Genomic DNA, 26132 nt, shown 5'->3' on the forward strand with positions numbered 1-26132 from the left:
CCATTTCCCAGTTATTATGTATTTAGGTTCCTGAATTTTCATAATTACAAGTCATCCTGAAAATAACTTTACACAGAAAGATATTTCAAGTAGTTCCTCAAAACAGATTCCTAGAGCAAGGCATGGTGGCACATGCCTGTAATCCCAGCTACTTGGAAGGCTAAGTAGAAGGATTGCAAATTTTAGGCCAGCCTCAGCAAATTAGTGAGATCCTGACTCAAAATTAAAATCAAAGCCAAGAATGGTGGCGCATGCATGTAATCCCAGTGACTCAGAAGGCTGAGGCAGGAGGATTATAAATTCAATGCTAGTCTCAGCAACTTAGTGAGGCCCTAAGCCACTTAGTAAGACCTTGTCTCAAAATAAAAAATAAAAAGGGCTGGGATGTGGCTCAGTGGTTAAGCGTCCTGGGTTCAATCCCTGGTATCAATTTAAAAGGAAAAAAATTAAAATCAAAAGGGCTGGAGATACATAGGTCAGCAGTTGAACACTTGCCTAGCATGTATACGGTGCCAGGTCCTGGGTTCATCTCTAGTAGCTCAAAAAAAAAAATAAAAGAAGAAAGTAAAAAATCCCTAGAAGGAGAATTATGGGAAAGTGAAATGTTTTAGACAACTGCAAAAGCTGGCCATCTCTTGCCACCTTTTCTTGGCAGTAAGTGGTTTCAGAAGGGACATATTTACCTGCTGTCAGAATCCGAGGCGATCTCCTTTCTCCCTCCAAAGCGGATCTGGCACTGCAAGGAAAAAGAAACTGCTGAGATCAGCTGTGGGCACAGGATGCTCCAAACATCACAAAACAGCCCACACAGAACTTCAAGGTCAGGAGCAGGACACAGGGCCATAAATTCCCAATGCCGCATCTGGAGGTCCCCATACCCTGGTGACAGCACAGAGTTAAGAAGGTAAACATCTCTGCCACTTAAAGGAAGCCTCAGCACCCACTTGGGGAAGCCAACCTCGTGGGAAAACACACTGACAGGAAACAGAGCACATGGCTCTCTGCAGACCTCAGGGATGCTGCCCCGGCTGCCTGCTGCCACCACCCACACCAGGAGCTCTCAACAGGCAGCGAGTAAGACTCCCAAAGACCTGAGGGACGGCTCCTCTTTGACAGAGCCCCAGTTGTTATGACTGGCTGTAAAATGATGACCGCGTGGATCAAGCTTTGAACAAGTCATTGGGTTGTACTGAATGACAGTCTTTCCAGTGCGAGTACAAAATGGTTTGATGTCATCTCTATTTTACTACAATAATAAAAAAAAAAGTTAATAAACTTTTTTTTATTTTTTTATTATTGTAGTAAAATAGAGATGACATCAAACTTACCATATTAAGTATAAAATTCAATTCACAATGTTGTACATGACCATCACCACTATCCACTACTCTCTTTTAAAGGTGCAGAATCTCTGCTGTAGATAACAGACTTGAAAGATTCCTAAACTTCTGATCAAAAATACTTATAATTTGCCAGATGCAGTGGTGCATGCCTGAAATCCCACATCCTCAGGAGGCTGAGGCAGAGGTATCTTAAGTGTGAGGACAACCTGGGCAACTTAGCAAGACATGGCAACGCGCTGCTCAGCCACCCTGTGGAGAAAAGTGAACCAGATCCCAGGGAGAAGAAGGATGCTGAGAGAGGGCACATGAGCTGCCCCTGCACAAACAGCTACAAAGAGAGGAAGCTGGCATTCGACCCCAGCCACATCTGAGCCCAAGGCCATGTCCTTTCACCAATGCCCTTCTCAAAGGGACATCACTGAAAAACGAAGTCCTCCTGAGGGTTTGGAAACTCAAGACACAAGACCTCCTCCATCCCTAATTGGACCACCTTCCCTGTTCTACCATTTCCCAAGGGAAACTCTTCAGCATTCCCACAAACAAAGTAGTCTTTTATACAAAAGGCAAGAAGTGACTTCTACATTCATTACCTGACACCCTTGCTCAGCCCAAAAGCCAAGCGTGTGCGTTCTTCTTACCTGTTTTACTGCATCCAGCAGTCTCTCCAGCAGAAACTGTCTTTTGTCATTGTTCTGTGACCCTAAAATGCAATGAGGTTTAATTAGTTCTGTTTGATATTAGCCTTCTAATAAACCCTCTGACATTACAGTGTGTGGCTGTCCCCAACTAGGATCAGTCCTTTGCTGATATTTAACAAAATCAATAGCAAAACAAGGTACCAGGAATCTACATCATTACAATGAAGTTGGGCCATTTTCCTGTTTCTGCGTCACAGAAAACAGTTAGCCTAATTAAAATCAAAAGGGCTGGAGATACATGTTCCCCAAATTTGAGGAACATGTCCACAATGGTCTAGCTAAGGGTTTCTAACCTTGAACTACAGACACTGTAGAATGTTTATCAGCATCGCTGGCCTCTACCCACTAGATACCATCAGCACACACATAGCCCTGGGCTGTGACAATAAAAATGTCTCCAAATATTGCCATTATCTTCTGGGGAGAAAAACTGACTGCAGTTGACAACCCACATTCTAACATCAAAGATGAGATTCCTAGGTTGGGAGACCCTGCTTGCTGGCTGATCTCACCATTACCTCCAGCATCCTTTCCCCACACCACCTGCAGCAACCCACACTAAAACCCTAATAATTCCTCTTCTCAGCAGCAAGGCTGACCTTAAGAAGTCTGGCCAATGAGAAGTAATCAGAGGAGTACCGGGAAAGTTACACCTTTTTTTTTTTTTTTTTTTTTTTAAATTTTTTATTGTTGGCTGTTCAAAACATTACATAGTTCTTGATATATCATATTTCACAATTTGATTCAAGTGGGTTATGAGCTCCAGTTACACCTTTTTATACAGAGAACAGATATGCAGGGCATCATGCCTTCTTCCACTCACATGCCTTGCCTTAGTTGTAAACATGCAGGGTGGAGCCACAGCAATATCTTGCCATCATGAAGCCAAGTGCCTCAGGGAAAGGTCAAAAGAATTACAAAGGCACTAAACTGGATGGATATTATTGCTAAACCAATACCAGAAATGATGTAACTCTCAGCATAAAAACCCTCATTTGTTCGAGCCACTACACATTGGGCTGTTACTTGCAGCCAAAAACATTCCCAAATGAAACATACGACATACACCAAACTTCTGTTTAAGAAGGTCTGAGGCACCAAAGTACTAGGTGGGTCACTGATATTCTAAAACCAAAGTTCCATAAGAAGCACAATGACTCCAATCAACAGAGACAAGGCTGCAGGTTATGATGCAGGCCCAGAGCACAGTCTTTCAAAGATGTTCCACACCACAAGTGTTGAATTGCTATCAAGCTGCTTCTGTCTTGGGCAACTCTATGTGGACTGCACCAGAGAGGAGCACTGCCTCAGAGATGGTCCCTGATTCCTGCACATCAAGTAAAGGCCAATCAGTTGACAACAACTGCCACCATGTGTTGGACACTCCCGCATGACAGGCACAAGCTGAGCACTCTGCATGCATCGCCTCCTTTAACCTTCAAAATCCCCCTGGCAGTGGTGACACCACACATGCACAGGGAAACAAGCTCAGAGGCATCAAACGATGACGTGCACTGATCAGTGGATCCACTCAGGATGCATTTAACTTTTAAATGTGTGGCAAGCAATGCTCTAAGCAGCAAGGACACAGGAGTGTGCCACTTTCCCATGGAGCTAAAATCTACCAACAAGTGATGTTAGAAACCCAGGCTATAAAGAAAAACCAAACAGAGGGGTGAGATAGGAAGGAAGAGGGCCACTTAGCCAGTGCAGCCATAGGGGCCTCTTTACACAGATGGCATTTGAGCTGAGCCCTCTACAAAGAGGAGAAGCAGCCTTGGAAAAAAAAAACAGAAGGGCAAAAAATCCAGGCACAGCAAACAGCTGGGGGCCCTAGTCTTCCAGGACTAGAAGGAAGTCTGCCGTGACTTGAGCAAAAAAGAAAGGAACAGGAGGTCAGGCAGGGGCCAGTCACAGGGGGTGCGTGGACAAGGATAAAGGTTTAGATTTGCTCCAACTTGAACACTAATTGATGTGATCCTAACACAAGACTGCCCCTTTACAGCCTGTGTGAGGACCACCACACCAAGGCTCTTGCCTTATTCCAAGCCTGGAGAGAAAAACAGGAAGTTGATATTCCAGGACACACAGTAAAACAACCAATACATCAGATGCTACCATGTTCTTTTTTTTTTTTTTTTTTTTTTGGTGGGGGGGTTACTGGGGATTGAACTCAGGTGCACTTGGCCACTGAGCCACATCCACAGCCCTATTTTGTATTTTACTTAGAGACAGAGTCTCACTGAGCTGCTTAATGTCTTACTGTTGCTGAGGCTGGCTTTGAATTTGTGGTCCTCCCAAGCCGCGGGGATTACAGGTGTGCGCCACCACTGCCCAGTAAGAAGAGGGTCTTAACAAGGAAAACATTCCCAACAGAAGAGAATGGCCATCGTCATTCAGGATGGGTACAGACCTACCTGCCCAAGACCCTCCAACACCTCCCTTGACACCTGTGTCTATCAATAAATCCTGCTCCTACCAGGCACAGTAGTGCACACCTGTAATCCCAGCAGCTCAGGAGGCTGAGGCAAGAGGATCGCAAATTCAAAGCCAAACTAGCAACTTAGCAAGACCCTGACTCAAAATAAAAAAATAAAAAGGACTGGGGATGTGGCTCAGTGGTTAAGTGCCCTGGGTTTAATCTCTAGTACAAAAATAAAATAAGATACACCCTGTCCCTTGCACTTCCCTCCTTTTTAACATCAGAATACAGAAGTTGGGTCTTCTGCTTTTCTTTTTCAAAGTACTAGACCCAACAACTACTTGCCCTTGGGAATGCCAATGGGAAACTTGACAGAGTCTTGCTCCTGGAAATGCCTTTGCTATTTTTCACATTATAAAAGTAATTTATGTGAAAAATGCAATAAAAACAAATCAGAAAAAAATATATAAGGAAAATAATCTCTATCACCTCACTACTGACATATTCTAACACAGTGCTTCTCAAATTAACATGCACATGCATCTCCAGGGCATCTTGTTAAAAGGCAGGTTCTAGGGCTGAGGTTGTGGCTTAGTGGAAGAGCACTCACCTAGCACTGGGTTCAATCGTCAGCACCACATAAAAAATTAATAAATAAATAAAATAAAAATACTTTTAAAAAAAGGCAGGTTTTGATTCAGAAGGTGAACAGTGGGGCCTGAGATTCTGCATTTCTCACAGGCTTCCAGGTGATGTTGGTTGGCTCCTGACCTACACTTGAACAGAAAGAATTTAGCACATATACCTCTTGATATGCACAATAATCCTAGATATTTCTTAGGGTACTTTGCTGTCCTGCTTGTTCTAAGGCCCTCCTGGGCCTTACTTTGCAAAATCTCTCTTCATGGGGGTTGGGAGGCAGCCGATATTCTACAGAAAAGCAACCTAAGATTATACAGGTCTCAATCCAGAGGTTCACTTCCCCAGCTGTGATCTCTTCTGCAAGCAGGAAGCACTCAAATGAGACAATCCTGATCTTAGGACACCTGTGGCCATCTTAGCCCTGAAGAGGGGTTGTAAGAAGGGAGTCTCATAGGACACAAGGTGCACAGGTGACCTCGAGGACACTTATCAATGGTGAAGTGCCCAGAGAGGCCCCTGGCTATGAGGAATCTTGGGAGGAGCACTGAGTGGGAAGTCATAAGACATGAGTACTCATCCAAGCCAAGCTCCTTGGTATTCATGTGACAGGGACAATCACTTCCCTTCCCTGGGTACTGGTTTCTGCATAAGATCATGCCCTCCTAGTCAGCTCTACAGTCTGCAAACCCAGGGACCCTGTGAAGACAGGAAGATAGAGAAATCAGTGTCCTCTTTCTTACCTTACCCCAGTGACAGGCAGAGAATGCACCCCCACACATGCTCAGGCCAGAAGAATCCTCCAGCTTTAAGCACTGCAGCCACACAAAAGGAGCAGTGAGCTGATGCCCACTACTGAGCCCCGGCTACGGGTAAGTCGGTAAAGGACTGGCTTATTCAACCCTTAACAGAAGGTTCAGGGGCTCCATTCAACAGAGAGCACCAAGGCCCAGACAGGAAATGATCCAGAGCTAGACCACGGGAAATGTCAAAGAGGACTCAACTCCAAGTCCACTGGCTCATGGCAGTGCCACCTGCTAAATCCTGCTCACCCCTGTTACAAACCTGCCACTACAGCCCACTGCTAGTTCTGAAGGCATTTCTCGGTGATACTTGAGTGACCAAACCCCAGCCCTCTTGTTCCTTCTCCAGGGGCAGCCCCAGCCAACACCATCAACCAGGAAGCCAGAGGAGGATTTTTTTTCCCATTTCTTGTTAGATCACTACCAAAATGAGAATGGAAAATGGAAAGGAGCTCAAGGAATCCCTCCTGGCCCCACACACCTGTCAGAACTTCAGTCATCCTGCCACTAACACAGGTACCACACGCCCTCGTGAAATTCTATCACCTGGTGTGTATGTAGGTGCCACCTATTGTCTCTCTTTTTTGGGGGCTGGGGGGGGCAGTACCAGGGATTGAACTCAGGGGCACTCGACCACTGATCCACACCCCAACCCTATTTTGTATTTTATTTAGAGACAGGGTCTCACTGAGTTGCTTGGCCTCGCTTTTGCTGAGGCTGGCTTTGAACTTGTGATCCTCCTGCCTCAGTCTCCTGAGACACTGGGATTGCAGGCATGTGCCACCACATCTGGCTTGTTGTCTTTGATGTTTAGAGTCCTTAGGATGTAATGTTTAATTTCATGTGTAGATCCATTAGGGTCCTAAATTAATTTTTACCACAAGGCTCTGGTCTTCTGCCTGGAGTCTCCTTTCTAGCTAAGGGGCTGCCTGGGAAGAAAGAGTGGAAGAACAAGATAGGCCTATCCCTAACTATTCACCTATCTGCCTTAAGCGCTTCATCAGAGACCACCTCCTAGACCACTGAGTGAGTGAATGCACAGGGCACACCCAGACCAGGGCCTAGTATATACCGAGTACTTTATACACGTCCGATTTAACTGTTTTTGTTGCTGGCAGCTTACACTCCAGAGGCATCAAGACTTCTGGCTCCAAGAAGTCCTTTCAACGCCAAAGTACAGGCAAAGCTATCTAATCCATACTCTGGGTCTAGTGTCCTGCAAGATGAAAAGGTAAACCAGGGTCCCCTGGGGAGGAAAAATGAGCAAAATGCAAGCATGTGCTTGCCATGTTCCTACTGTACCCCTGGAGGCCCAGGGGAGAGTAGGTCACCTGATCAAGGCCACATACATATTTAAACAGTGGTATTTTCTCTGCCTCTCATTGCAGTGGTGGAGACACTTCTCTCGTCTGAGGCTAACTGTGAAATCCTTGCTATAACCAAAGCCGGAATGAGAGGAAAGAAAAGAAGGCCATGTTCTTTGGATGCATACCAAGAATTCTGCCCCCAATCACACAGCAATGCAAGAGCTAAGTTGAAGGTAGGGCCCCTGGTCCCCCTGACTCAGACCAGTGTTCCTATCACCACACCACACTGCCATCCTGCTGGAGGAGGAGGGGAGGTTCACTGAGGAACTCAAGCTCGAGCTGTGCCTCCCAAACTGAGAAGAGTAAGACATTAAGTCCAGAGACACACACAGCTAGACGTCACCAGGACCTGGGGGACAGGGGAGAAGTTAGGGTTTCCTCTGGCTGATGAAAAGGTGATGACCCCACAAAGCTGCAAACATACTAAATGCCACTTAGCTGCTCACTTTTAAACAATTCACCTCTGTGTGAATTCCACCTCAAGGAAGAGAGAAGGACTGCAACAGGTAGATGCTGGCCAAGAAGACATTCCAAGGCAAAGGAACAACTGCAGGAGAGTCCCCCAAAGGCAAAAGGAGATGACTCCAGGGAACACCCAGTCCTAAGTGACACATAGTAGAAAACCTTCACTTCTTTTGTGCACTTCTGAATACCCAGAGGGGAGTGTCTGACAGAAGTCTCTAACATCTGGATCAGTATGGAAATATTTTTGATTATCACAGCTGCAAGGGTGCCACTGGCACCTGCAGTGCCCAGAATGGTCTCCACGACCAAGCACCGTCTAGCCCAAAACATCCACAGTGCTGCAGCTGAGAAATCCTAAGTTTAACTGCCCCATTTTACAGGTGGCAAAACTGAGGCTCCAAAAAGCTAAGTAATTTATACCTCCACTTGTGCTCTGAGTCCCACCTCCTCTCGCCTGCTCAAGACCATGCTCCAGCAACTGTCCCTTTTTCCCACATCATCAATTATTCCTCCCCACCTATCTGATTCCTTCAGCACTCCAGGATGTCATAGTATCCCCAGATTTAATTTTTAAAACCAGGCCTTGCTCCCACAGCCCCTCCAGCTACAACCACATTTCTCCAGGCCCTGGGACAGCCACCCCACCCCCAACCCCCAACCCCGCCTGCTGTTCCCAGCTGGCCCTTAGGCTTTGATCTCCTGATTATCTACACAGTGGCCAGAACATCTGGAAGCACAGAATAATACACTATAAACAACTTACTGATATTACAGGATACACAAAATGATACTATGTGATCCATTCAATATGCCCTGCAAACCCCAGCGAGCAGCATTTCCACCGAGCCCTGCCGGTGCATCTGCAGTGGGTTGTCTCAGATGATTTGTGCTTCTGGTGTTCACTGGAAAAACCTGCACCTTTAACAAGTGGGGGTCGGCAAACAGTTTCTATAAAGATCCAGACAGTCAATATTTTAGGCTTTGTGTGCCACAGGGTTGCTTTCACGACTCCTCACCCACCCCCCTGTGGTGTGACGGCAGCCTTAGATGAGGTGTTAATGAGCAGGCTTGGGGCTGAATTTAACAGACCACTACCCTACCAGAAGGAATGCCGGGGGAGAGGGGCTTGATAATGAAAATAATAGTGTCTGATTCCAGATGTTACGGCGGACCCCCAGCACCACGTTAGAGACCCCCCAGCAGGCTGTAGCCAGCCCACACCATCATCACGTTCCCATCTTCCTTTCCCTTTTACCAAGACCCCTGCACAGACCTGAGCAGAGGACAGGCACTTCCCCCGCCTGCCCGCTACAGGAAAGCACACACCTACACCTGCAGGCATCAGGAATTAATAGCAGCTGTTGCTGTTGCTGTTGCTGTTGCTGCTATTAATTCCTGCCCACCTCCAAAGCACACCACCATTCCAAATTTTTTAAAAAACGGAGAGAAAGAAGAAGTTAAAGACGAGAAGAGCAGAAGGAACTGCCAATAGATGCAGGGGCATGTACGTGACCCCATGCTTGGCAGAGAATGGAAATGAAAGAGGTGCCAGAGGGCAGAAGGCAGGACGTGGTAGAGACTGCAGCTGGGCAGAGGCCCCTTAGGTGGCAGTTGCTGCTCAGTTCCAGGTGACAACAGCACCTTGCAGCAGTATCAGCAACGGCCCCATCTCCTGGTTTTCCAAGAGGCTGAAAAACCAGATTTTCATGTCAATTTGTTGGTACCTAATTATACTCTTTTTAGAACTGTGTTCCAGCCAGATCTTCATGAACCAAACATAACTTGCCGTTCTGCGATACACAGTTCACCTTCACATCTACCTGTAAGGTAGAGCTGGCAGCCCTGCTATGAAAGATGAAGAAACTGATGCTTGGAACCATGGATCATTTAGCCAAAGAAGAGACCAGAGGTGACAGAGCCAACATTTTATCCCCATCCATGCCTTCCAACCTCTAGAGCAGACCAACCCCTTGGGCAACTCAACTTTAGAAGACTCCTTCTGTGAAATATCACCAAAGAAAACCAGTCTCCTGGTGATTGATTCAAATGGTACCTTCTCTGAGAAACCTTTCTGCTACCTCACAGGCACAATAAACTGTATATGTGTGTGTGTGTGTGTGTGTGCGCACGCGCGCATGTGTGTGTGTGTGTGCGCGCGCGCGCACTTCCCTGGCCCTCCAGTCAAGCCACAATCCTACTATGGAAAGGATTGTGGGTAATCACAACTGCCCTAGGTGAGAGTCTGTTGTGGGCTGAAAGGGAGCATGACTGAACCCCCACTCACAGAAAACTCAACAACTTTTTTTTTTTGGGGGGGGGGGGTCAGTCATGCTCCCTTTCACCCAAAACAGACCACTGAGCCACATCCCCAGCCCTATTTTGTATTTTATTTAGAGTCAGGGTCTCACTGAGTTGCTTAGCGCCTTGCCATCGCTGAGGCTGGCTTTGAACTCACGATCCTCCTGCCTCAGAACAAAGACTCTAGTGGGTTCTCTTGGTGACTGCTTTAAAAGGGGAGGACCAGACCAACCCAGGACATAGTAGCTGTCCCAAACACACCAGCAGTGGAAGAGGCAGTAGTCTGCTCAAACATTAGCTCATACACAGATGGATGGGTGACCATTCTTCCTCCCAGGACTGTGGGGTAAAGCAGAGCTGCTGAGGGAGGACAAAAGGTCAGATCATCCACCATCACACAGTGGAAAGAGGCAGGCTCTGCCTTGTGACAGATGGGCTCCTGATGTCTAAGATCAAAGACCAAGCCAACAGCAATTCACAAATGAGCAAAGAATAGGGCCATCAATTTTCTCTAGAGCAGGGATGGGCAAACATTTTCTGAAAAGAGCAAAACAGTAAATATTTTTGGCTTTGCAAGCCATCGGACCTCTGTTACAGTTACTCAATGCTGCTATTGTAGTATGAAAGCATCTATAGACAATAGGAAACGAATGGGTATGGCTGGGTGCCAATAAAACTTTATTTACAAATTAGGCCGCTGGCCCAGCATGCTAATCTCTGCTATAGGAAAAACACTAAAATGGCAGTGTACAAATATTTTGAAGAGAAAGTATACCTTCCCTCATGGTTGCAGAAAGGCTAAGTACACACTTACTAATAACAACCATACAACAAAATTTTATAATTATATAATTAACCAAGAAATATTTAAAAGGAAAACTCCCTGTGTGCTAAACTATAGAAAATTAGAATCAGATGCACCCACTGACAGTGATATACTGACACAGTGAGTTCTGAAAAACAATGTGCAGCACACACCAAAAGCTAAAAATATACATATGTGTATGTATATATGTGTGTGTATATACATACATACATACATATGTGTGTATGTGTGTGTGTGTGTGTGTGTATATATATATGTAATACCCTTTGACACCTTGAACACAAAGGGGAGGAATGGGGGAAATGAGAAAAAGAATAAATAACTACTTCACCAGTCCCTCCGTCTTCCAGGTGCTAAATAAAGCACTACACATTTGCTTCGATTTCCATTTTTTAAAGGGAGAGTTAAGAGTCAGAGAAGTTCCAACCTTTGCCCAAGTTAAATAGAGAGTTAAATCCAGGACATCTGCATCCAGAGCTTTTCCCACCACAGCATAATGACTGCCTGAACACAGCAAAAGGGGCACAAAGATTTTCAATGCAGTGTCCTAGAAGAGGGATCAGTAAACTACAGGCCACGTGCCAAATCCAGCTGTTGCCTGCCTTTCTAAATAAAGTTTTATTGGAACACAGTCATGATCTTTCATGTCTGTATTGCCTGAGATTCCTTTCATGCTACAACAGCAGGATGAGTACTTGGGGTGGAGGCCAGATGGCCCAGGAGGCAGAAAATATTTACTATCTGGCCCTTCACTGAAAACATTTGCCATTCCTGTCCCACAACATCATAAATGGAAAATTTGCTTTCTTTTGCTACAACGGCAGAAAGCCTACCTAACCACTATGCATTAATTTCACCAAATGTTATACTGCCTTTTAAAATATTGTGTAGAGAAGGAACATGGATAAATGCTTTGAAATGGAAACACTAATTCAAATGGAAGCTCAATGCAATTATGTAGAATACATACATAAGCTTTAAACAAAGAAATGTAATTCCTAAATATTTAATGTGCTAGGTACATTCTCTATTTTCATAATTGTCTCTAATTTAATTTTGGTTTATTGCTTTAATATTTTTTTTAAAGTTGGGGGAGGAATGAGCAGATTCCAACATCCACAGGCACAAGCAAAGGAAATTGAGATGGGTGTGGGTATGATTGTTCCTTCCTCAGAAAGTGGGGCACCAGGCCCAACAGGGTGCTACCAGGTAGCAAAGGAAGCACTACTACCAGACCTCTAAGGGGTTCTTGGATCAGCAAGCAGGAGCCACGGCCAGGAAATGTCCTGACCCCTGTAGGATTCAAACTCCGCTCACCAAATCTGCTCCCCCACAGCCTCTCCCCACCTCAGTAAAAAGCAATCTCACTCCTTCTAGCTGCTCAGGCGCAAAACCAAGGGGTCAAGCACCTCATTAAGGCCTCTACTCACATATTACTCTCCCAGTGAGGCCTTCCTGACCACCCCTACCCAAAATTATAACAACCCATTCCTCTAGTTCTTCCTCCATCGAGGCATATAGCAGAACAGACGTCATCCTTGGGCTCCGGACAGCGCTTATGATCCAGTCCTGGCCAACCAGATGCACAGCGATAGGTTCCAGGATGACCACATGGGCAGCCAGACCCTGTGTTTCAGCCCTAGGACTTTTCCTGGAGCACAAGGGAAAAGGCCCACTCTTTATCCAAGTGTTGCTATGTTATAGGATGTGGTCCAAGAGCCACTGGGAGCTCTCTTGCCTCTGTGGAGGAAGGGCTGCTTATGGATGAAGCTGACAGAGAGTAAAGTAGAGTTGAGAGCTGGACAGGTGATCCTGACGACTCCCTAAGCACCTGGATCCAGCCGAGTCTGAAGCTGGCAAGAATTATCCCTAAAGTTTTCCAGTAAGACACTATATATTCCCATGTTGCTGAAATCAGTTTAATCAAATGAAGAATCTTGGCTAATACACACAGCATTACCCCAGCAGGGGTAATTTCCACAAAGGGGTAAGTTTACTCAGCTTTCCCCAACAGACACCAACGTACAGCCCTTTGCAAAGTGATAAGAGGATGCACCAAACCGTCACCCAGTAAAAGTTTGCTGAATGTTGGACCCTGAATTTCTGGCCAGTCTCTGCTGCCACGGGCACCCTCACCCTTACTGACAACATTCTAAACTAGCACCATTGCTTTAACCAAAAAAAAAAAAAGAAAAGCAACCAGTACTGGGCAATCACCCTCAAGACATAACCCCCAAAAAGGAAAACTTTCTTCACAAAAATGTTCACTGCATCATTATTTACAACAGAAAGGAAGGGAGGAAGAGAGCAAGGGGAAAGACAGGCCAGGAAGCGTCTCCACAAGCAAAGAGTTCAAAAACTGTGCTACATGCAAGATGACGTAATCCATACAAGTGACCAGTATGGAGTCCAGACAGCAATGTGGTAAAGCTGTATCCTGAAATGTTAGGGGAACTAGCAAAAGGCAATGTTTATATGATGATGATACAATTACTTCATCTCATACTGGTATTTCTCAATCTTTTCTATTATCTTCCCCTTTAGGATTCATCCTAGACATTTTTATCCTAATCACTGGCCCCATTAAATTTTAACACCACAGATTTAATGTATATCTGGTTGTGTGCCACATGCTTATCTGTGTTCTACACACAGGAGTGGATCTTAACCTCCCCTGAGAACCTCTTCTCGCCCCCTTCAGGGTACCAGCACACCCCTGAGAATGCATGGCCTACATGTGCAGATGGGGGCAGGACGCAGGTGCTTATCTGCAAGTGGGTTCACATTGCCAGAATCTAGAGAAGCCCATGAAATCTTGGATTTCAGTTCCAATTTTGAAAGCACTAAGAATCTGACTTCCTATTAGTCACCCAGACAGAGTCATGCGACACAACAGCAGGAGTCCTTGTCGGTGGAATGTAGTCCACCGCACCTGCTAGCAGACGAGGTGGTCGACTGTCTGCAGACAGCAGAACATTTACTTCTTACATTCTCCAATAACAGGCTGACCCCATGCCTTCCTGAGGAAAAAAATATATTAATAGCATCACTTTTCTGCTTTGAATGAAAACCACAAGAATTCTTTTTTTTCCATTCACTTGTTTCAGCTGTTTTCTTTATTCCAAGTACAAGTCACTGCTGGAGAGGACCCAGTCAAAGCCAAGCAGAAAACCATGACCTTCGACATTTCAGAAAAATGAGAAAAAGTGGCCAAAATGTACATAAACATTAGACAAGAAATAGCAGCAAATGACCCACTAAGTGCAGAATTCTGACCTATCAGGCCCTTAAAGCTGATCTGTTCCATAAATCATGCATCTTCTCTGGACCTGGCAGCCCCATCTTTGAAGCAGGGATTTCAGTCTTTCTAAAGTCAGAACAATTCTTGAAAGAATAATCATGGACAGAAAGGTGCAGCCAGGATCCTCCAGCATAGTCCAACAAAAGACTGTGCCTGGGAACAACAGCGGCTTTCTGGCCCTACTAGTTTTCCTTTCCCAGTAGAAACAAAAGCATCAACTGGAAATCAGAATTCCTCAGCCAGAGGAGGCTAGCAATCAAGCATTCCTATCTATGGAATTCTCCAAGGAGAACAAATAAATTGTGGCCACTGCCTCCCAGAGACACCCGCCCCCAAGCAAGGGAAGGTGAAAAAGACAGGCCAGCAGGAGTCTCCCCAAGCAGGTGTCTTTCTTTCTGACAGTTTGTTTACTTATATGCACATATATGAATCCACAATGCTGTCTTGCCTGCCTGCCTTATTTGGCGTCAAAGCATATATTTTAGGTATAATTCTATACCCTTTTTTTTTTCTCACAGAACTTTAATGATAAGATGTAGCCACAGTGATGTGCATAAAATCACACTATTCCTTTCAACATCCTTGCATTTTCTGTCATGTGACCATACCACACTAAGTTTTTCCCCTCCACTATTAATGGTCATGTTGGTGGTTTCTGGCCTCATTTATACCCATTTATCACGTGTTTGCATTATCTAGGGCCATACCACTTCCTGGTTATTTGCACTTGATGTATTCAACCTTGAACCCATCGGACCTCTGATTCTACACATACATTTTTAACTCAAAAATACATATAATTGCCAATTTATAGGATCTACAAGAAACTGAAAAGCATGTTAAGCCACACCAAAATGAGACAATGGCCAAATCCTGCAAAGAATCCTTAGGATAAATGACTTGGTTTCCTTCAACTCAAACTACAACAGGAACAAATTTTGCAAATATACTGGTAAGGGGCTTGTATCCAGCAATTATATAGAATTCTTACAGCTCAACAATAAAATGACAAATCCAACTTAAAACTGGACAAAGGATCTGAATAGACACTTCTCCAAAGAAGTATACAACTGGCCAACAGGCACATGGAGGGATGCTTAGTATCACTCTAGTTATTAGGGAAATGCAAATCAAAACCACAGAGGTACCACTTCACACTACCTAGAATGTCTATTATCCAAGACTGTTGGGAAGAATGTGGAGAAGCAAACCGTCCATCCTGGTGGGAATGTAAAATGCTACAGACAGGTGGACAGTCTGACCCAGCTCCTCAGATGGTTAAACCAAACAAACATATACCCAGTGATTCCACTCTTAGCTCTGTTGACCAGGAGAAATGAAAAACCGCCCACACACCAAACTGCATGTGAAATGTCACAGCAGCATTATTCTTAGCAAAAAGATGGCAACAATCCAAATGTCCATCCACCCTTGAAGGCACAAACCAACCACGAAATAGTCACATGGTGGAATATTATTTGGTCACAAAAAGGAACCTCAAGAACATGACATTAGTGAAAAAAAAGCCAAACACAAAGGTCACAGCTTGCATGATTTCATTTATATAAAATATTCACAGTAGACAAATGCATAGAGGGGGCTGGAGTGGGGCCTGAGGGGTGACCGCTAAAGAGTCCAGAGCTTCTTTTTGGGGTAACAGAAACATTCTAAAATTGATGTCTGCACAATTCTGTGAATACACTAAAAAATTTATAAGAAATTAAACTAAAAATAGTCTCTTTGTCTTTTAAATCATTTAGGTCTCTTTCAAACAACTTGACTATGTAAAATTAGATGCTGACTTTTAAAAGTACATTATAAAATAAAATCATAAGACAATCATGGAAACTGGAGTAGATACTTGATACTAGTAAGGAATTATTTGTTTTTCATGGGCATGGTAACAAAAATAAGTTGTGTTTTTAACAAGGAGTTCCTGTATTTTAGAGATACACATTAAAATATGTATAGATACAAGGATATACTGTCTGAGATTTGCTTGCAAAATAACCTTGGAAGAGGGAAAACAGGCATGGATATAGGTGAAATTATCATGAGCTGTCAAATCTCTGTGATGGTTCACTATACTACTTTTTCCACTTTCATGATATTTGAAATCATCTATTTATAAAAGGGGCGAGGGTCTCACTGAGACTCTGTCTTTATATAAAATATAAAAAGGGCGGGGGATATGGCTCAGTGTTAAGCGCCCTAGAGTTCAATCCCCTGTACAAAAAAAGGGGGTGGGATAAAAGAAAGAGAGGGAATATTTCCCTACCTACCACATTACCACATTATTTTATTGCGTGCCAATTATCAATCCCACAAGTGAGGAAACTCATTTTAAAATGCATTCTCAAGAAACAATTAAAAATACCCTTGGATTTCCCCCTTCACCCTCCACAACCACTTTTTCTGCCTCAATTGCAAACTTTCCAAAAGAAGGCTTTCATCCTTAATGCTTGTGTCCATTTGTTTGATCTCTATGTGTTGGTCTCCTTTTATAATTTGCCTTTAGACCTAATGATTTTTTCATTAAATTTAAAAATAGAAGTTTTAAATGAGTTTTGATGCTAAGCTAAGTGGCTCCTTGAAAGAGAAAATGATCAATTTCCTTTGGCTTCTCAATTTCATTTCTTCCTCTGGTAAAGATAAAAGAGAGAACGGTCCAGAACTTTTGAGTTTATGGCAAAGACTCCTTGGTAATATAAAAAGGAAAAGATTATCCAGGTGAAGTAGCGCACATCTGTAGTCCCAGCCACTAGGGAGGTTGAGGCACAAGGATCCCAAGAACAAGGTCAGCCTGAGGAACTTTGTGAGACCCTGTCTTAAAATAAAAACAGTTGGGGATGTAACTCAGTGGGTTCAATTCCAAGTATCACAAAGAAAAGGAAAATGTTGGGGCTGAGGGTGTAGCTCAGTGGTAGAGCTCATGTTTAGCATGCATGAGGCCACAAAGATTTTGAAAGATTGCACAGTCCTAGCCCACGTTCCAAGAAACAGCCTTGCCCCCACTACACCCAACACGGAGTCTTTACAGAAGTGACAGCTCTAACTTCCTGACAATGAACCATGTGAGAAGCACAATCAGTTTACCTGACCAATGTTATTTAGTTGTCACAGCAAGCCTAGGAGTCAGGTGCTACTATGTATCCTCATTTAGCAGGGACTTTCAGAATGGTCAAGTAACTTAGCCTAAATCACAGAGCTTTAAGTAGCTAAGTTAATCCCAAATGTCTGGCTCCAGAACCTGTACTTATACCCAGCAACATCAGCTCAAAGTGAAAGCGAGCTCATGACATCTTTGCAGTGCCATCACTAATATCCGAGGATCAGAATATTCATTAGATCCAATCATTTGCTTTGGCAACAGAAGGTGAACTATCTCCCAGACACCCCTGTCACCAAGCCATTCATTAGGACCATCAATTTCATAAATCTTGCTCTTGAGCAGCAAACACAAAAGGCATGTAATTTATCTTGAAGATCCACAGAGATAAAAGTTTTTAACATGAAAAGCAACTTATCACCTTTGCCTTGCCCCCCTACCCCCACCCCCAACACCTCCAGAAATGCCTGGATGGAAGGAGAGGGCCAAGGGCCCTGGATGTGGGGATTGTTGAGAAATAACTGAACAGTGAGAGAAAAACAGACACTATGAGGGTAGGCGGGTCCTCTGAAGTGAATCCAGATCCCAGAGTGGCTGGAAAAACAGTCAGGGGCCAGCTGAGAGGCTTCCCTGAGTCACTCCCATCTCCACACACAACACCCAAGAATGACTTAGCACCAAAACACCAATAGGATTCTTTAGAGGGAGGACAGGAGGGTGAACAGAGTCAGAGTCAAGGCACTAAACTTCAGAAACAGGACCAGCAGCTTACACCCACCTCCCTCTAACTTCCAGCCTCCCCACCAAACCCACCCCCTCTCTGGTGGCGCTGGGAGGGGCTAGAGCAAAGCAACAGTCGCCAGATGGGCTCAGCATTGGGCAAGAAGGGAAGGGCTGCAGGACAGGACAAGAGAGACCTCAAACGATGAGCTGAGAGAAGAAATGGAAGGGGCTGGAGTAGGGAAGAATAACCCCAACGTAAAAAGCTAGGACCGGGAGGGAAGCTGAGTCGGGTAAGTAGGAACAACTGGTAGCTAGAAGAGCACTGGGGGACAGGGGTGGAGGGAATAAGAGCGAAGCGAGAGACAAAGGGGCGGAGAGCTGAGAGACCCCTGCGGACCAGGAGCTGCCGGTCTGGGTTTGCTGACAGCGGGTCCCGGGGTCAGCAACCAAGGATGCCCGGAGGCGCTTTCTGCAGGTGGGGAACCGGGTGGCAGGGGACCAGGGGACCAGGGGCCTGGGCGGGGGATGACAGGGCAGCGGCGCCGGTAGCTGGAGCCGGGACTCCGGCGGGTCAATGAGGGAGGAGAAACTGCCCACCCAAAGGCTCCCAACTGGGGATCTGCTAACGGGGCGCGGGGCTGGGGCACTGGGAGGGTCTGGGGGCAGGCATCGAGGAGCTGGTCCTGCCCGGGGACAGGAGTCAGGGACGAGGAGTGCCTGGCCTCGGGCGATCGGAGACCTGCCGGGGGCCAGGGGCCGGGACCCCGGCGGACCGGTGGCGGGATCGGGAGCCAGAGAGATGGGGAGGTGGGCCGGGGTCTGCGGGCGATCGGGGCGAAAGGGGCGCGAGGACTCGGGGCCGGAGTGTGCAGCTGCAGCGGCGGGAGCCGGGGCGGCAGGGGCGGGTGACAGCGGCGGGGCCGCCACTCACCGCTCATGGTGCCGCTCCTCTGGCGGGTGCCTGCGCCGCGCCGCCGCCGCCGCGTCTGCCGCCGCCGCGCTCCACAAGGGCCGAGAGACAGCGCGCGCGCCCCGCCCGCCGCCCCGCCCCGGAAGTAGAGCTCGTCGCCGCCCAGGCCCCGCCCCCGTCCCGGAAGGTAAACACGGGCGTCCGCTGCAGCGCGAGGGCTGAGGAGGGTGGCGGCGGCCGCCGGTGAGCGGAGGTCCGGTGAGGGTGCGTTTTTCCGCCTGCTGCGCCTCACACCTCGGTGCTGGCGCCAGAGAGCAAGGCCATGAGTAAGGAGAAAACAGGGATCCTGACAGGGGTGACAATCGAGGGAAACAGAGCCGTGGACTAAACGTGGGCACGGGCAGAGGGCAATCCCGGAGGGCCTCTCTGAGGAGGCGACTTCGGGGCCCGTACTTGCGCGGTGAGAGGGAGCCGCACCGGAGGGTGAGCGAGGGGAGAGCGGGGACCCCGAGGACGCGGGAGCTCCTGCCCCGCAGGGCGGTTGGCGCTTTCCTGCCCACCTCCAGGCGGGCGAGGGAATGGAGGTCCTCGTAAGTAACCCAGCGGAGTGACACAGTCTGAACTGGTGGCAAGGCCTCACTTTTCCTGGAAGAAGAACTCACTGTAATGGGGCAGGGGAGAAAAGGCTGGTTAGGGGGCTGCTGCTTTGTCCTGGCGAGAGGTAACAATGCCTGGGACTAGGTGGTGGCTGTGGAGCAGGAGAAGGTGGATGGGTCCAGTGTAAAGCCAAATGCTGCACCTGCCCAGCAATCAGGCGGCACCGTCATTGCCCCATTTTATGGGTGGGGAAGGGATATCCAGAGAGGTCGAAGAAGTAGCCAGGTTGTTTTGTTCACATCCAGAAAAAAAAAAAATATATCTTTTACATCACAACCCAGTACACACATAAGAACATTTGAGATGCTTAACAATTCTGTAGATAATGTATTATCTTCTGATTTTTTTTCTTTTTTTAATGCTGACAGAGACTTACTCCATTTATCCACTATAAGTCTTGATCTATAATTGAAAACACTGACTTGACGACCAAGCCCCCACTAAGAAATGGAGCCAGAATTCCAGCCCCTTTCTCTATGGCCCCAGAGCCCCCAAGGTCTTCTGCTGCTTTGCCTCTACATATATATTTACACACACACCAGGAATTTACCTCTAAGGAAACAACTCGGCAAAGGCCCAGAACTCTTTGAAGAAGGATGCTCTGCAGCATTGTTTCTAATAGAAAAAAGGTGGTGATAAGAAAAAAAGATTTGAGACTGGGGCTGTGGCTCAGTGGTAGAGCACTTGCCTGGCATACCTAAGACCCTGGGTTCAATCCCCAACACTGCCAAAAAAGAAAAAAAAAAAAAAAAAACAATTCTGAAATATTCTAAGTTACAAAGGGTGGAGAATGGAAGTGAGGAGAGTTGGTGGGGGAGTTCCCCTGCTTTGTGTCATCCTGCCCCTCTTTCATATCTGTAGCCAATGGAGGGTCAGCATAAATAATTATATCTACCTCCACAACGTTTTCCATTAATAAATATTTTAGGTGTTTTTTTTTTTTTAGATCCAGCAGACATTTTTCCAACTTCTACTTATCCTCACTGCTGGTAGCCGAGGGAACTTGTCCCAGGACCAGTCAGTCCTTCCTTTCTAGCTAGCATCTGTGATGCCTCAATAAACCCTTTGTTTCAGAGATTTCTCAGTGCCCATTTTGATTTAGTAGTTGGAAAGTTCCAAAGCCCAAATGCAGAATAAGCAAATCATGGCCCAGCACACAGGAATCTTATGCAGATTCCTAACTAGAAATAATAGATTTTTAAAGACTAGAAATGTAACTCTGGCCACCTCTTCGCAGGTCACCCTTTGACTTCCCCTCCCTTTCCCCAACACTCTAAATTCTAAGGAGAAGATGAACCTAAATGATGAAGGTATTAACAGCTAAAGCATCTTTCTTTAGACTAACAGAACTAAGAACATCTTGTGACCTTCAGATAACATCAGAATGTGTAATTTCTTATTTTTTAATTCTGTGCATCAGCTTACAAAAAGCATGTAAAGTTACAGGAACTAATCTCTGGAGATCAAGGTTGCTTGCTGTATTGGGGCAGGGAAGACATGCCTCAAATGACCAAGACCCCACCCAGCACATAGGCTTCCTAACCATTACCGCCTGCACCTCCTTTCCTTCCATATTAAAGTCCTTCTGTTACCCAACCCTGGTCTTGTACTGCTTGGGTGGACTACTGAATTTCTACCCCATCTTTGAGGACAATATGCCTGAAGACCGAGTCCCTCTTCATGGGCTGGTTGCATCTAAGATGACTGCCAGAGTGACCACTAAACAATCTCTAACTTCATTATAATAAAAAACGTGAACATTCCTCCTGCTCATTTATTTTGTATCTATAACCTGATCCCAAGAGTTGGGAAGTTGATTTGCAATTTTATCTCCCACTTCTATTCTTGGCCTAGAATAAAAGTCTCCCTCACCACTCCATGTTCAGTAATGTTGGTTCCACAGTTCTGAGGGGAAAAATGACCCAGCCACTGGAGTCAAAAATTGGCACTTTTGGGGCTGGAGTTGTGGCCTAGTGGTAGAGCACTTGCCTGGCATGTGGGAGGCCCGGGTTCGATTCTCAGCACCGCATGTAAATAAATAAAAGATCAATTTACAAATAAAAATATATTTTACAAAACTGGCACTTTTATGTACCTGAGTTCCCTAAGACAGACTTTTGATGGGGGCAGATAGCCACCCCCCCCCATCTTGCTTTCAGGTAGTGAGCAGACCAGCTTGGGTCCAGTAACATAAATGTGGGGAGATGCCAGTGATAATACATTAAGTGGAAAAAAAGCCCAAGCAAAATAGTCTAGAAAGCCATGGTTACAGTCATGTCAAAATATACCTACATGTAGGGACTGTGAGAGAATGTAGAAATGGGAATCCTTGTGTTTGTTTGATGAAGTTATTTCTCCCATCTTTAAAGTTATACCTTATAGCTGTTAATTTGTTATTCCTGCTGGAGAGTTCACATGTCTGAGACCTGGAGAGCTTGGCCTCGCGGCCTGCCTCCACAGCTCCTGGAAGGCAGCACGCTCCTGCTTTGGACAGGTGTCAAGAGGATGCTGTCTCGCATCTTCTCTAGCTCCCTGTGCCTTTCCCCTGGGGCACTAGGGCAAGGTAATTTATTAAAGTCCTCATTTATGTATGGTATAATATGAAATATGTCTGTCCCCTGTTCCTGTCACAGAGCCCCTAAAACCTTGGAAATTTCCTTAGTAGTAAAAATGTCTTTTATTACTCATGACAAGCCCCTTTTGATCACACCTGAGTATACTTTAATGTGGTAATAGAGTAGGATCCCTTGACAGCCTAAGGGTAGGGTAGCTGGTCACCAGAAACACCAGGTAATCAGAGGGTTCCAACATTCAGCCTTACCTCCCAACCTCTGGGAAGGGGCAGGGAGGATCTGCAGATTAAGCTCTATAAAACTATAATAGATTCAAGCTGTTTCCAGGCCGCACATCCCAAGAAAGCACCTTGCCCCTTTGTCTGACTCTTCATCTGTATTTTTTATAATAAACTAATAAATGAAAATAAAGTGTTTCCCTGTGTTCTGTGAGCCATCCTAGCAAATTATGAACATAAAGAGGAGGGTTGTGAAAACTCCAAATTATCATCAGTAAATCAGAAAAACAGTCTGAAACTTGATTGGCATGAAGTGGGGAGCATTCTTGTGGGACTAAACTCTTAGCCTATGGGATCTGACATTATCTCCAGGTAGAGTTAGGGTCAGTGTCAGGATTAGGTTGATTTATAAGACTAGTTGGGGGCTGGGGATGTGGCTCAAGCGGCAGCAAGCTCGCCTGGCATGCGCGGGGCGCTGGGTTCAGTCCTCAGCACCACATAAAAATAAAATAAAGGTGCTGTGTCCACCGAAAACTGAAAAATAAATATTTAAAAATTCTCTCTCTCTCTCTCTCTCTCTCTCTCTCTCTCTCTCTCTCAAAAAAAAAAAAAAAAGACTAGTTGGCCCTATAACACCCACCTGGCATTTGCTGGAAGATTGCGTGGTGTGTGGGGACAAAGGCCCACACATCAGGTCCCAGAAGTGCTCTGTGTTGAATGTGAGTAGAGAAGAAAAAGTCTGTCTTCTTTCCCACTGTGCTTTACCTCTTCCACCAGCAGCCTCCCCCATGAGTCTTATTCCTCCTTCTGGGAATCAGCCTGGATGGCAAGAATCAAGAGGTTAAAGGCAACAACTCTTGTGTTTGAGAAATCTAAACTCATGGAGAGCTTGAAGTAGTGAGAAAACCTGTGAAATGCTGGAGCCGACACTCGGAGGCCACATAACAGGAAAGAGTGTTTGCCAGACCTCAAGGGGACTAGATGACCCTGATGTCTGTGACAGTAACTGATACAAGTACTTACAAAGCACACACTTTTACAAACTGTATATATAAATGAACTTTTTTTTTCTAGCACTGGGTAGGGATTGAACCCAGGGCACTTCACCACTGAGCTACATACCTAGCCCTTTTTACTTTTTGAGACAGGATCTCCCTAAGTTTCCAAGAGTGTCCTTGAACTTGTGAACCTCCTGGCCTTGGCTTCCCAAGTACGTACTACTGTTATCCTCATTATACAGGTGGGGAAACTGAGGCTTGGTGTAGTTAAGTGCTTTTCTCCCAATTTTCCAAGGTCTGTGATATCCTAGTAAACAGCCAGGATTCAAAACCACGCAGTCTGGTTCCAGAAGCTAATTCTTTAACCATTATCCTGTATCCTCAACCCTGAAGTCCCTCATGGAAGCAGTGATGGGCCCCAAATGTGCAAAAGTTCCCTCTATTTTCCCCCATATTCCAAATGTGCACAAAAGCCACAGCCTCAAGACCTTCAGGGTCTATGCTGTGGTGCCAGTAGGCATCCTAATAATGACCAAAGCCAGTAGATGACCAAAGGGCATGTCCCATTGTATTGCCTTTCCATAAGACCCAAAGTCCTTTGCACAAACCCCAGGAAGGGAACCCTCCCCCAGGAATGACAAAAATAGTGCAAAGTGATGTAAACTCAAATGCAATCCAATTGTTGAGAAGGGGGAAATATAGATTTTAGGCTGTCGGTTTAAACCCTGGCTCTGTCACCTCTGTAGTTTGAATGTCGTCTCCACAATTCAGATGTTGCCAATATGATAATATGGAAAAATTGGGCCATAAAGCATTGAGTAGGCCATGAAAGTGTCTCCCTCACAAAGGTGATTAAGCCCCCTATGAAAGTTCTCCCACACTGCTGAGCTAGCTTGCCCTTCCACCTTCTGCCATATGGAGACACAGCAAGGAAGCCCTCACCAGCACCTTGACCTTGGACTTGCCAGCCTCCAGAACTGAGGGAACTGCATTCCCTCACTTATTATTCATAAGTTACCCAGTATTGGGCATTCTGTTATAGCAGCACAAGCAGCGACAGCCATTTACTGGCTGTGTTACTTTGCTCCATTTATATCATCATTTGTAAACTGGATGTAATTAGTGATCCATCTGCCATAGTATTTTGTGTACATTAAATGAGTTAGTCTAAATAAATAAATAAATAAATGGGTCGGTCCAGGTAAAGCACTCAGAACAGTCCTGAGCACATCAGCAAGCCTGCTTAAGTGTTGTCTGTGATTATTATGACACGCACCCAGGTGCTCAGGACCATTTATCACAGTTTCCAGCTACACGTATTCCTGTTTGATTATATTAATGCCTAATATCCCCATTAGGCTGGAAGCCCACAAGATCTAGAACTACCTATGTATGCAGGTGCTGAATTAGCCTGGCTGACTGTAGGCTTCTCCTGTTCACAGAAATACCCAGGATAACCTTGCTTTCCTTTAACAATCAAGAAAAATCCAATCTGTCCTGAAATGTGTGTGTGTGTACAGGAGAGAGGTGGTCTAACCATGGAAATGTGAGTCTGAAGCAGATGCTCTTTGAGCTCCAAATTGTTTTAACTTCTGAATTTCCTCCTACTGAGAATAAAGTCAGAGGCCTGTCCCTGGCCCTAAGGGACACCAAGGAAGCTGGGTGTGTGGCATGCTTCTGATTCGCACAGCCTAGCTAAATCTACACACATATATTTCCTGCCTTTTGTCCCCTGCTCCACCTTTCACTCCCCTGAGTCCCTGAAGATGGAAAATTGGGAAAGAAAATCAACAGTTATCTTCCTCAAACCTGGCTTTGAATAAAACGTACTCTACTCGCCAGCCTGTCTCTGGAGTTTGAGTGGAGGGCACACGGGGTAAAGACTCCCCTCCCTGGTTTCAATTCAGTGGGGTCTACAGATTGCAGTACTTTTTTTTCATTGAGTTGAGAATTTAATCATTAAACCAAGAAAGTTTCCACAGTTGAGCTCCCAACGATGAATTAGGGAAATAAATCTAACAGTTTTCAGAACTAGAAGATAAAAAGCAACTGTATCAGCAACTGACAGTCACCCCAAAGAGACCCAAAGCATCATCTTCTGACCAATGATTTTCAGAGTAGCTCTACACCAGTCGAAGGGTTAATTATCTAGTAGAAGTTGACCTTTCTGTCCCTGTGACACCTGAAGCAGCTGGCAGGCTCTTGCAATAGTCGTTAGTTTTGGTGGTGACAAGAATGGTGGCACCCTCCTCCATGGCTGGGAGTGGAAAGACGTGGTCAGAATCGACCTTGGGTTTGCTCTTGACACAGTCTTGGCAGGTACATTCTTCTACCGTGTACCCCAGGCTTCTTGGAAGGATAGTGTCCTCCCTAGTCCTGCTTTTGTCCAGGTCAGCATTAGCCACATCCAGCAGAACCGAGCCTGATCACAAAAAACAGAAACATTAACCCAACCCCCTGGGGTTGTTTTCATGACAGTCCCAGCAGGGCGGGTCAGCAACTAATAGACCACAAGCCACCATACTGGGATCTAAAATATGGTTTGCTCAGGGACAGTGTCATATGTGTTTGCTTGTAACAATCACATTTAAAAATCGAGATTTCACATGTGAATCTGGTCAATTAGACTAAATTTTAGAGAACAAAATGTGGCAACATAGAAACAGCACGGAAACAATGGGCTGGAGTCAAGAGCAGCTGTCACCTTCAGGCCAGCCTTGGGCCCCTTGGGCAAAGCCACCACCTGGCCCAGACCCTGCCTTTGTTACCCACTTGACCTTTG

The 26132-nt window shown here is 45.7% G+C and overlaps 2 protein-coding genes across 8 annotated transcripts in view; both read right to left on the bottom strand.

The window, feature by feature from the left end:
* Positions 1-23014, bottom strand: part of Snx29 (sorting nexin 29) — a 389328-nt gene extending 366314 nt beyond the window's left edge. For 3 of the 5 annotated variants that reach the window (XR_009226515.1, XM_046440643.2, XM_046440634.2), the window contains exons 1-3: positions 18926-19004; positions 1982-2043; positions 684-736 (exon numbers count right to left, since the gene is read on the bottom strand). Coding sequence is in view for 3 of the 5 variants with exons in the window: in XM_046440643.2 (XP_046296599.1) it covers positions 684-736; positions 1982-2043; positions 18926-18932 (122 nt within the window). In the remaining 2 variants the exon portion in view is untranslated. Of the gene's footprint in view, positions 1-683; positions 737-1981; positions 2044-18925; positions 19005-22992 lie in introns of those variants that run through there. The other 2 variants (XM_058578345.1, XM_058578346.1) reach the window with 2 other exon arrangements.
* A 2262-nt stretch (positions 23015-25276) lies between these two features.
* The window catches only part of Tnfrsf17 (TNF receptor superfamily member 17), a 31354-nt gene continuing 30498 nt past the window's right edge, over positions 25277-26132 (bottom strand). For all 3 annotated transcript variants that reach the window (XM_046440691.2, XM_046440681.2, XM_046440673.2), the window contains one exon: positions 25277-25772. In XM_046440691.2, the coding sequence (XP_046296647.1) occupies positions 25495-25772 (278 nt within the window). In that variant the 3' untranslated portion in view covers positions 25277-25494. The remainder of the gene's footprint in view (positions 25773-26132) is intronic.

The sequence above is a fragment of the Marmota monax genome, unplaced genomic scaffold (assembly GCF_021218885.2).
Source record: "Marmota monax isolate L192 unplaced genomic scaffold, Marmota_monax_Labrador192_F-V1.1 WCK01_AAM20220418_F8-fsc00035, whole genome shotgun sequence".
NCBI lineage: Eukaryota > Metazoa > Chordata > Mammalia > Rodentia > Sciuridae > Marmota > Marmota monax.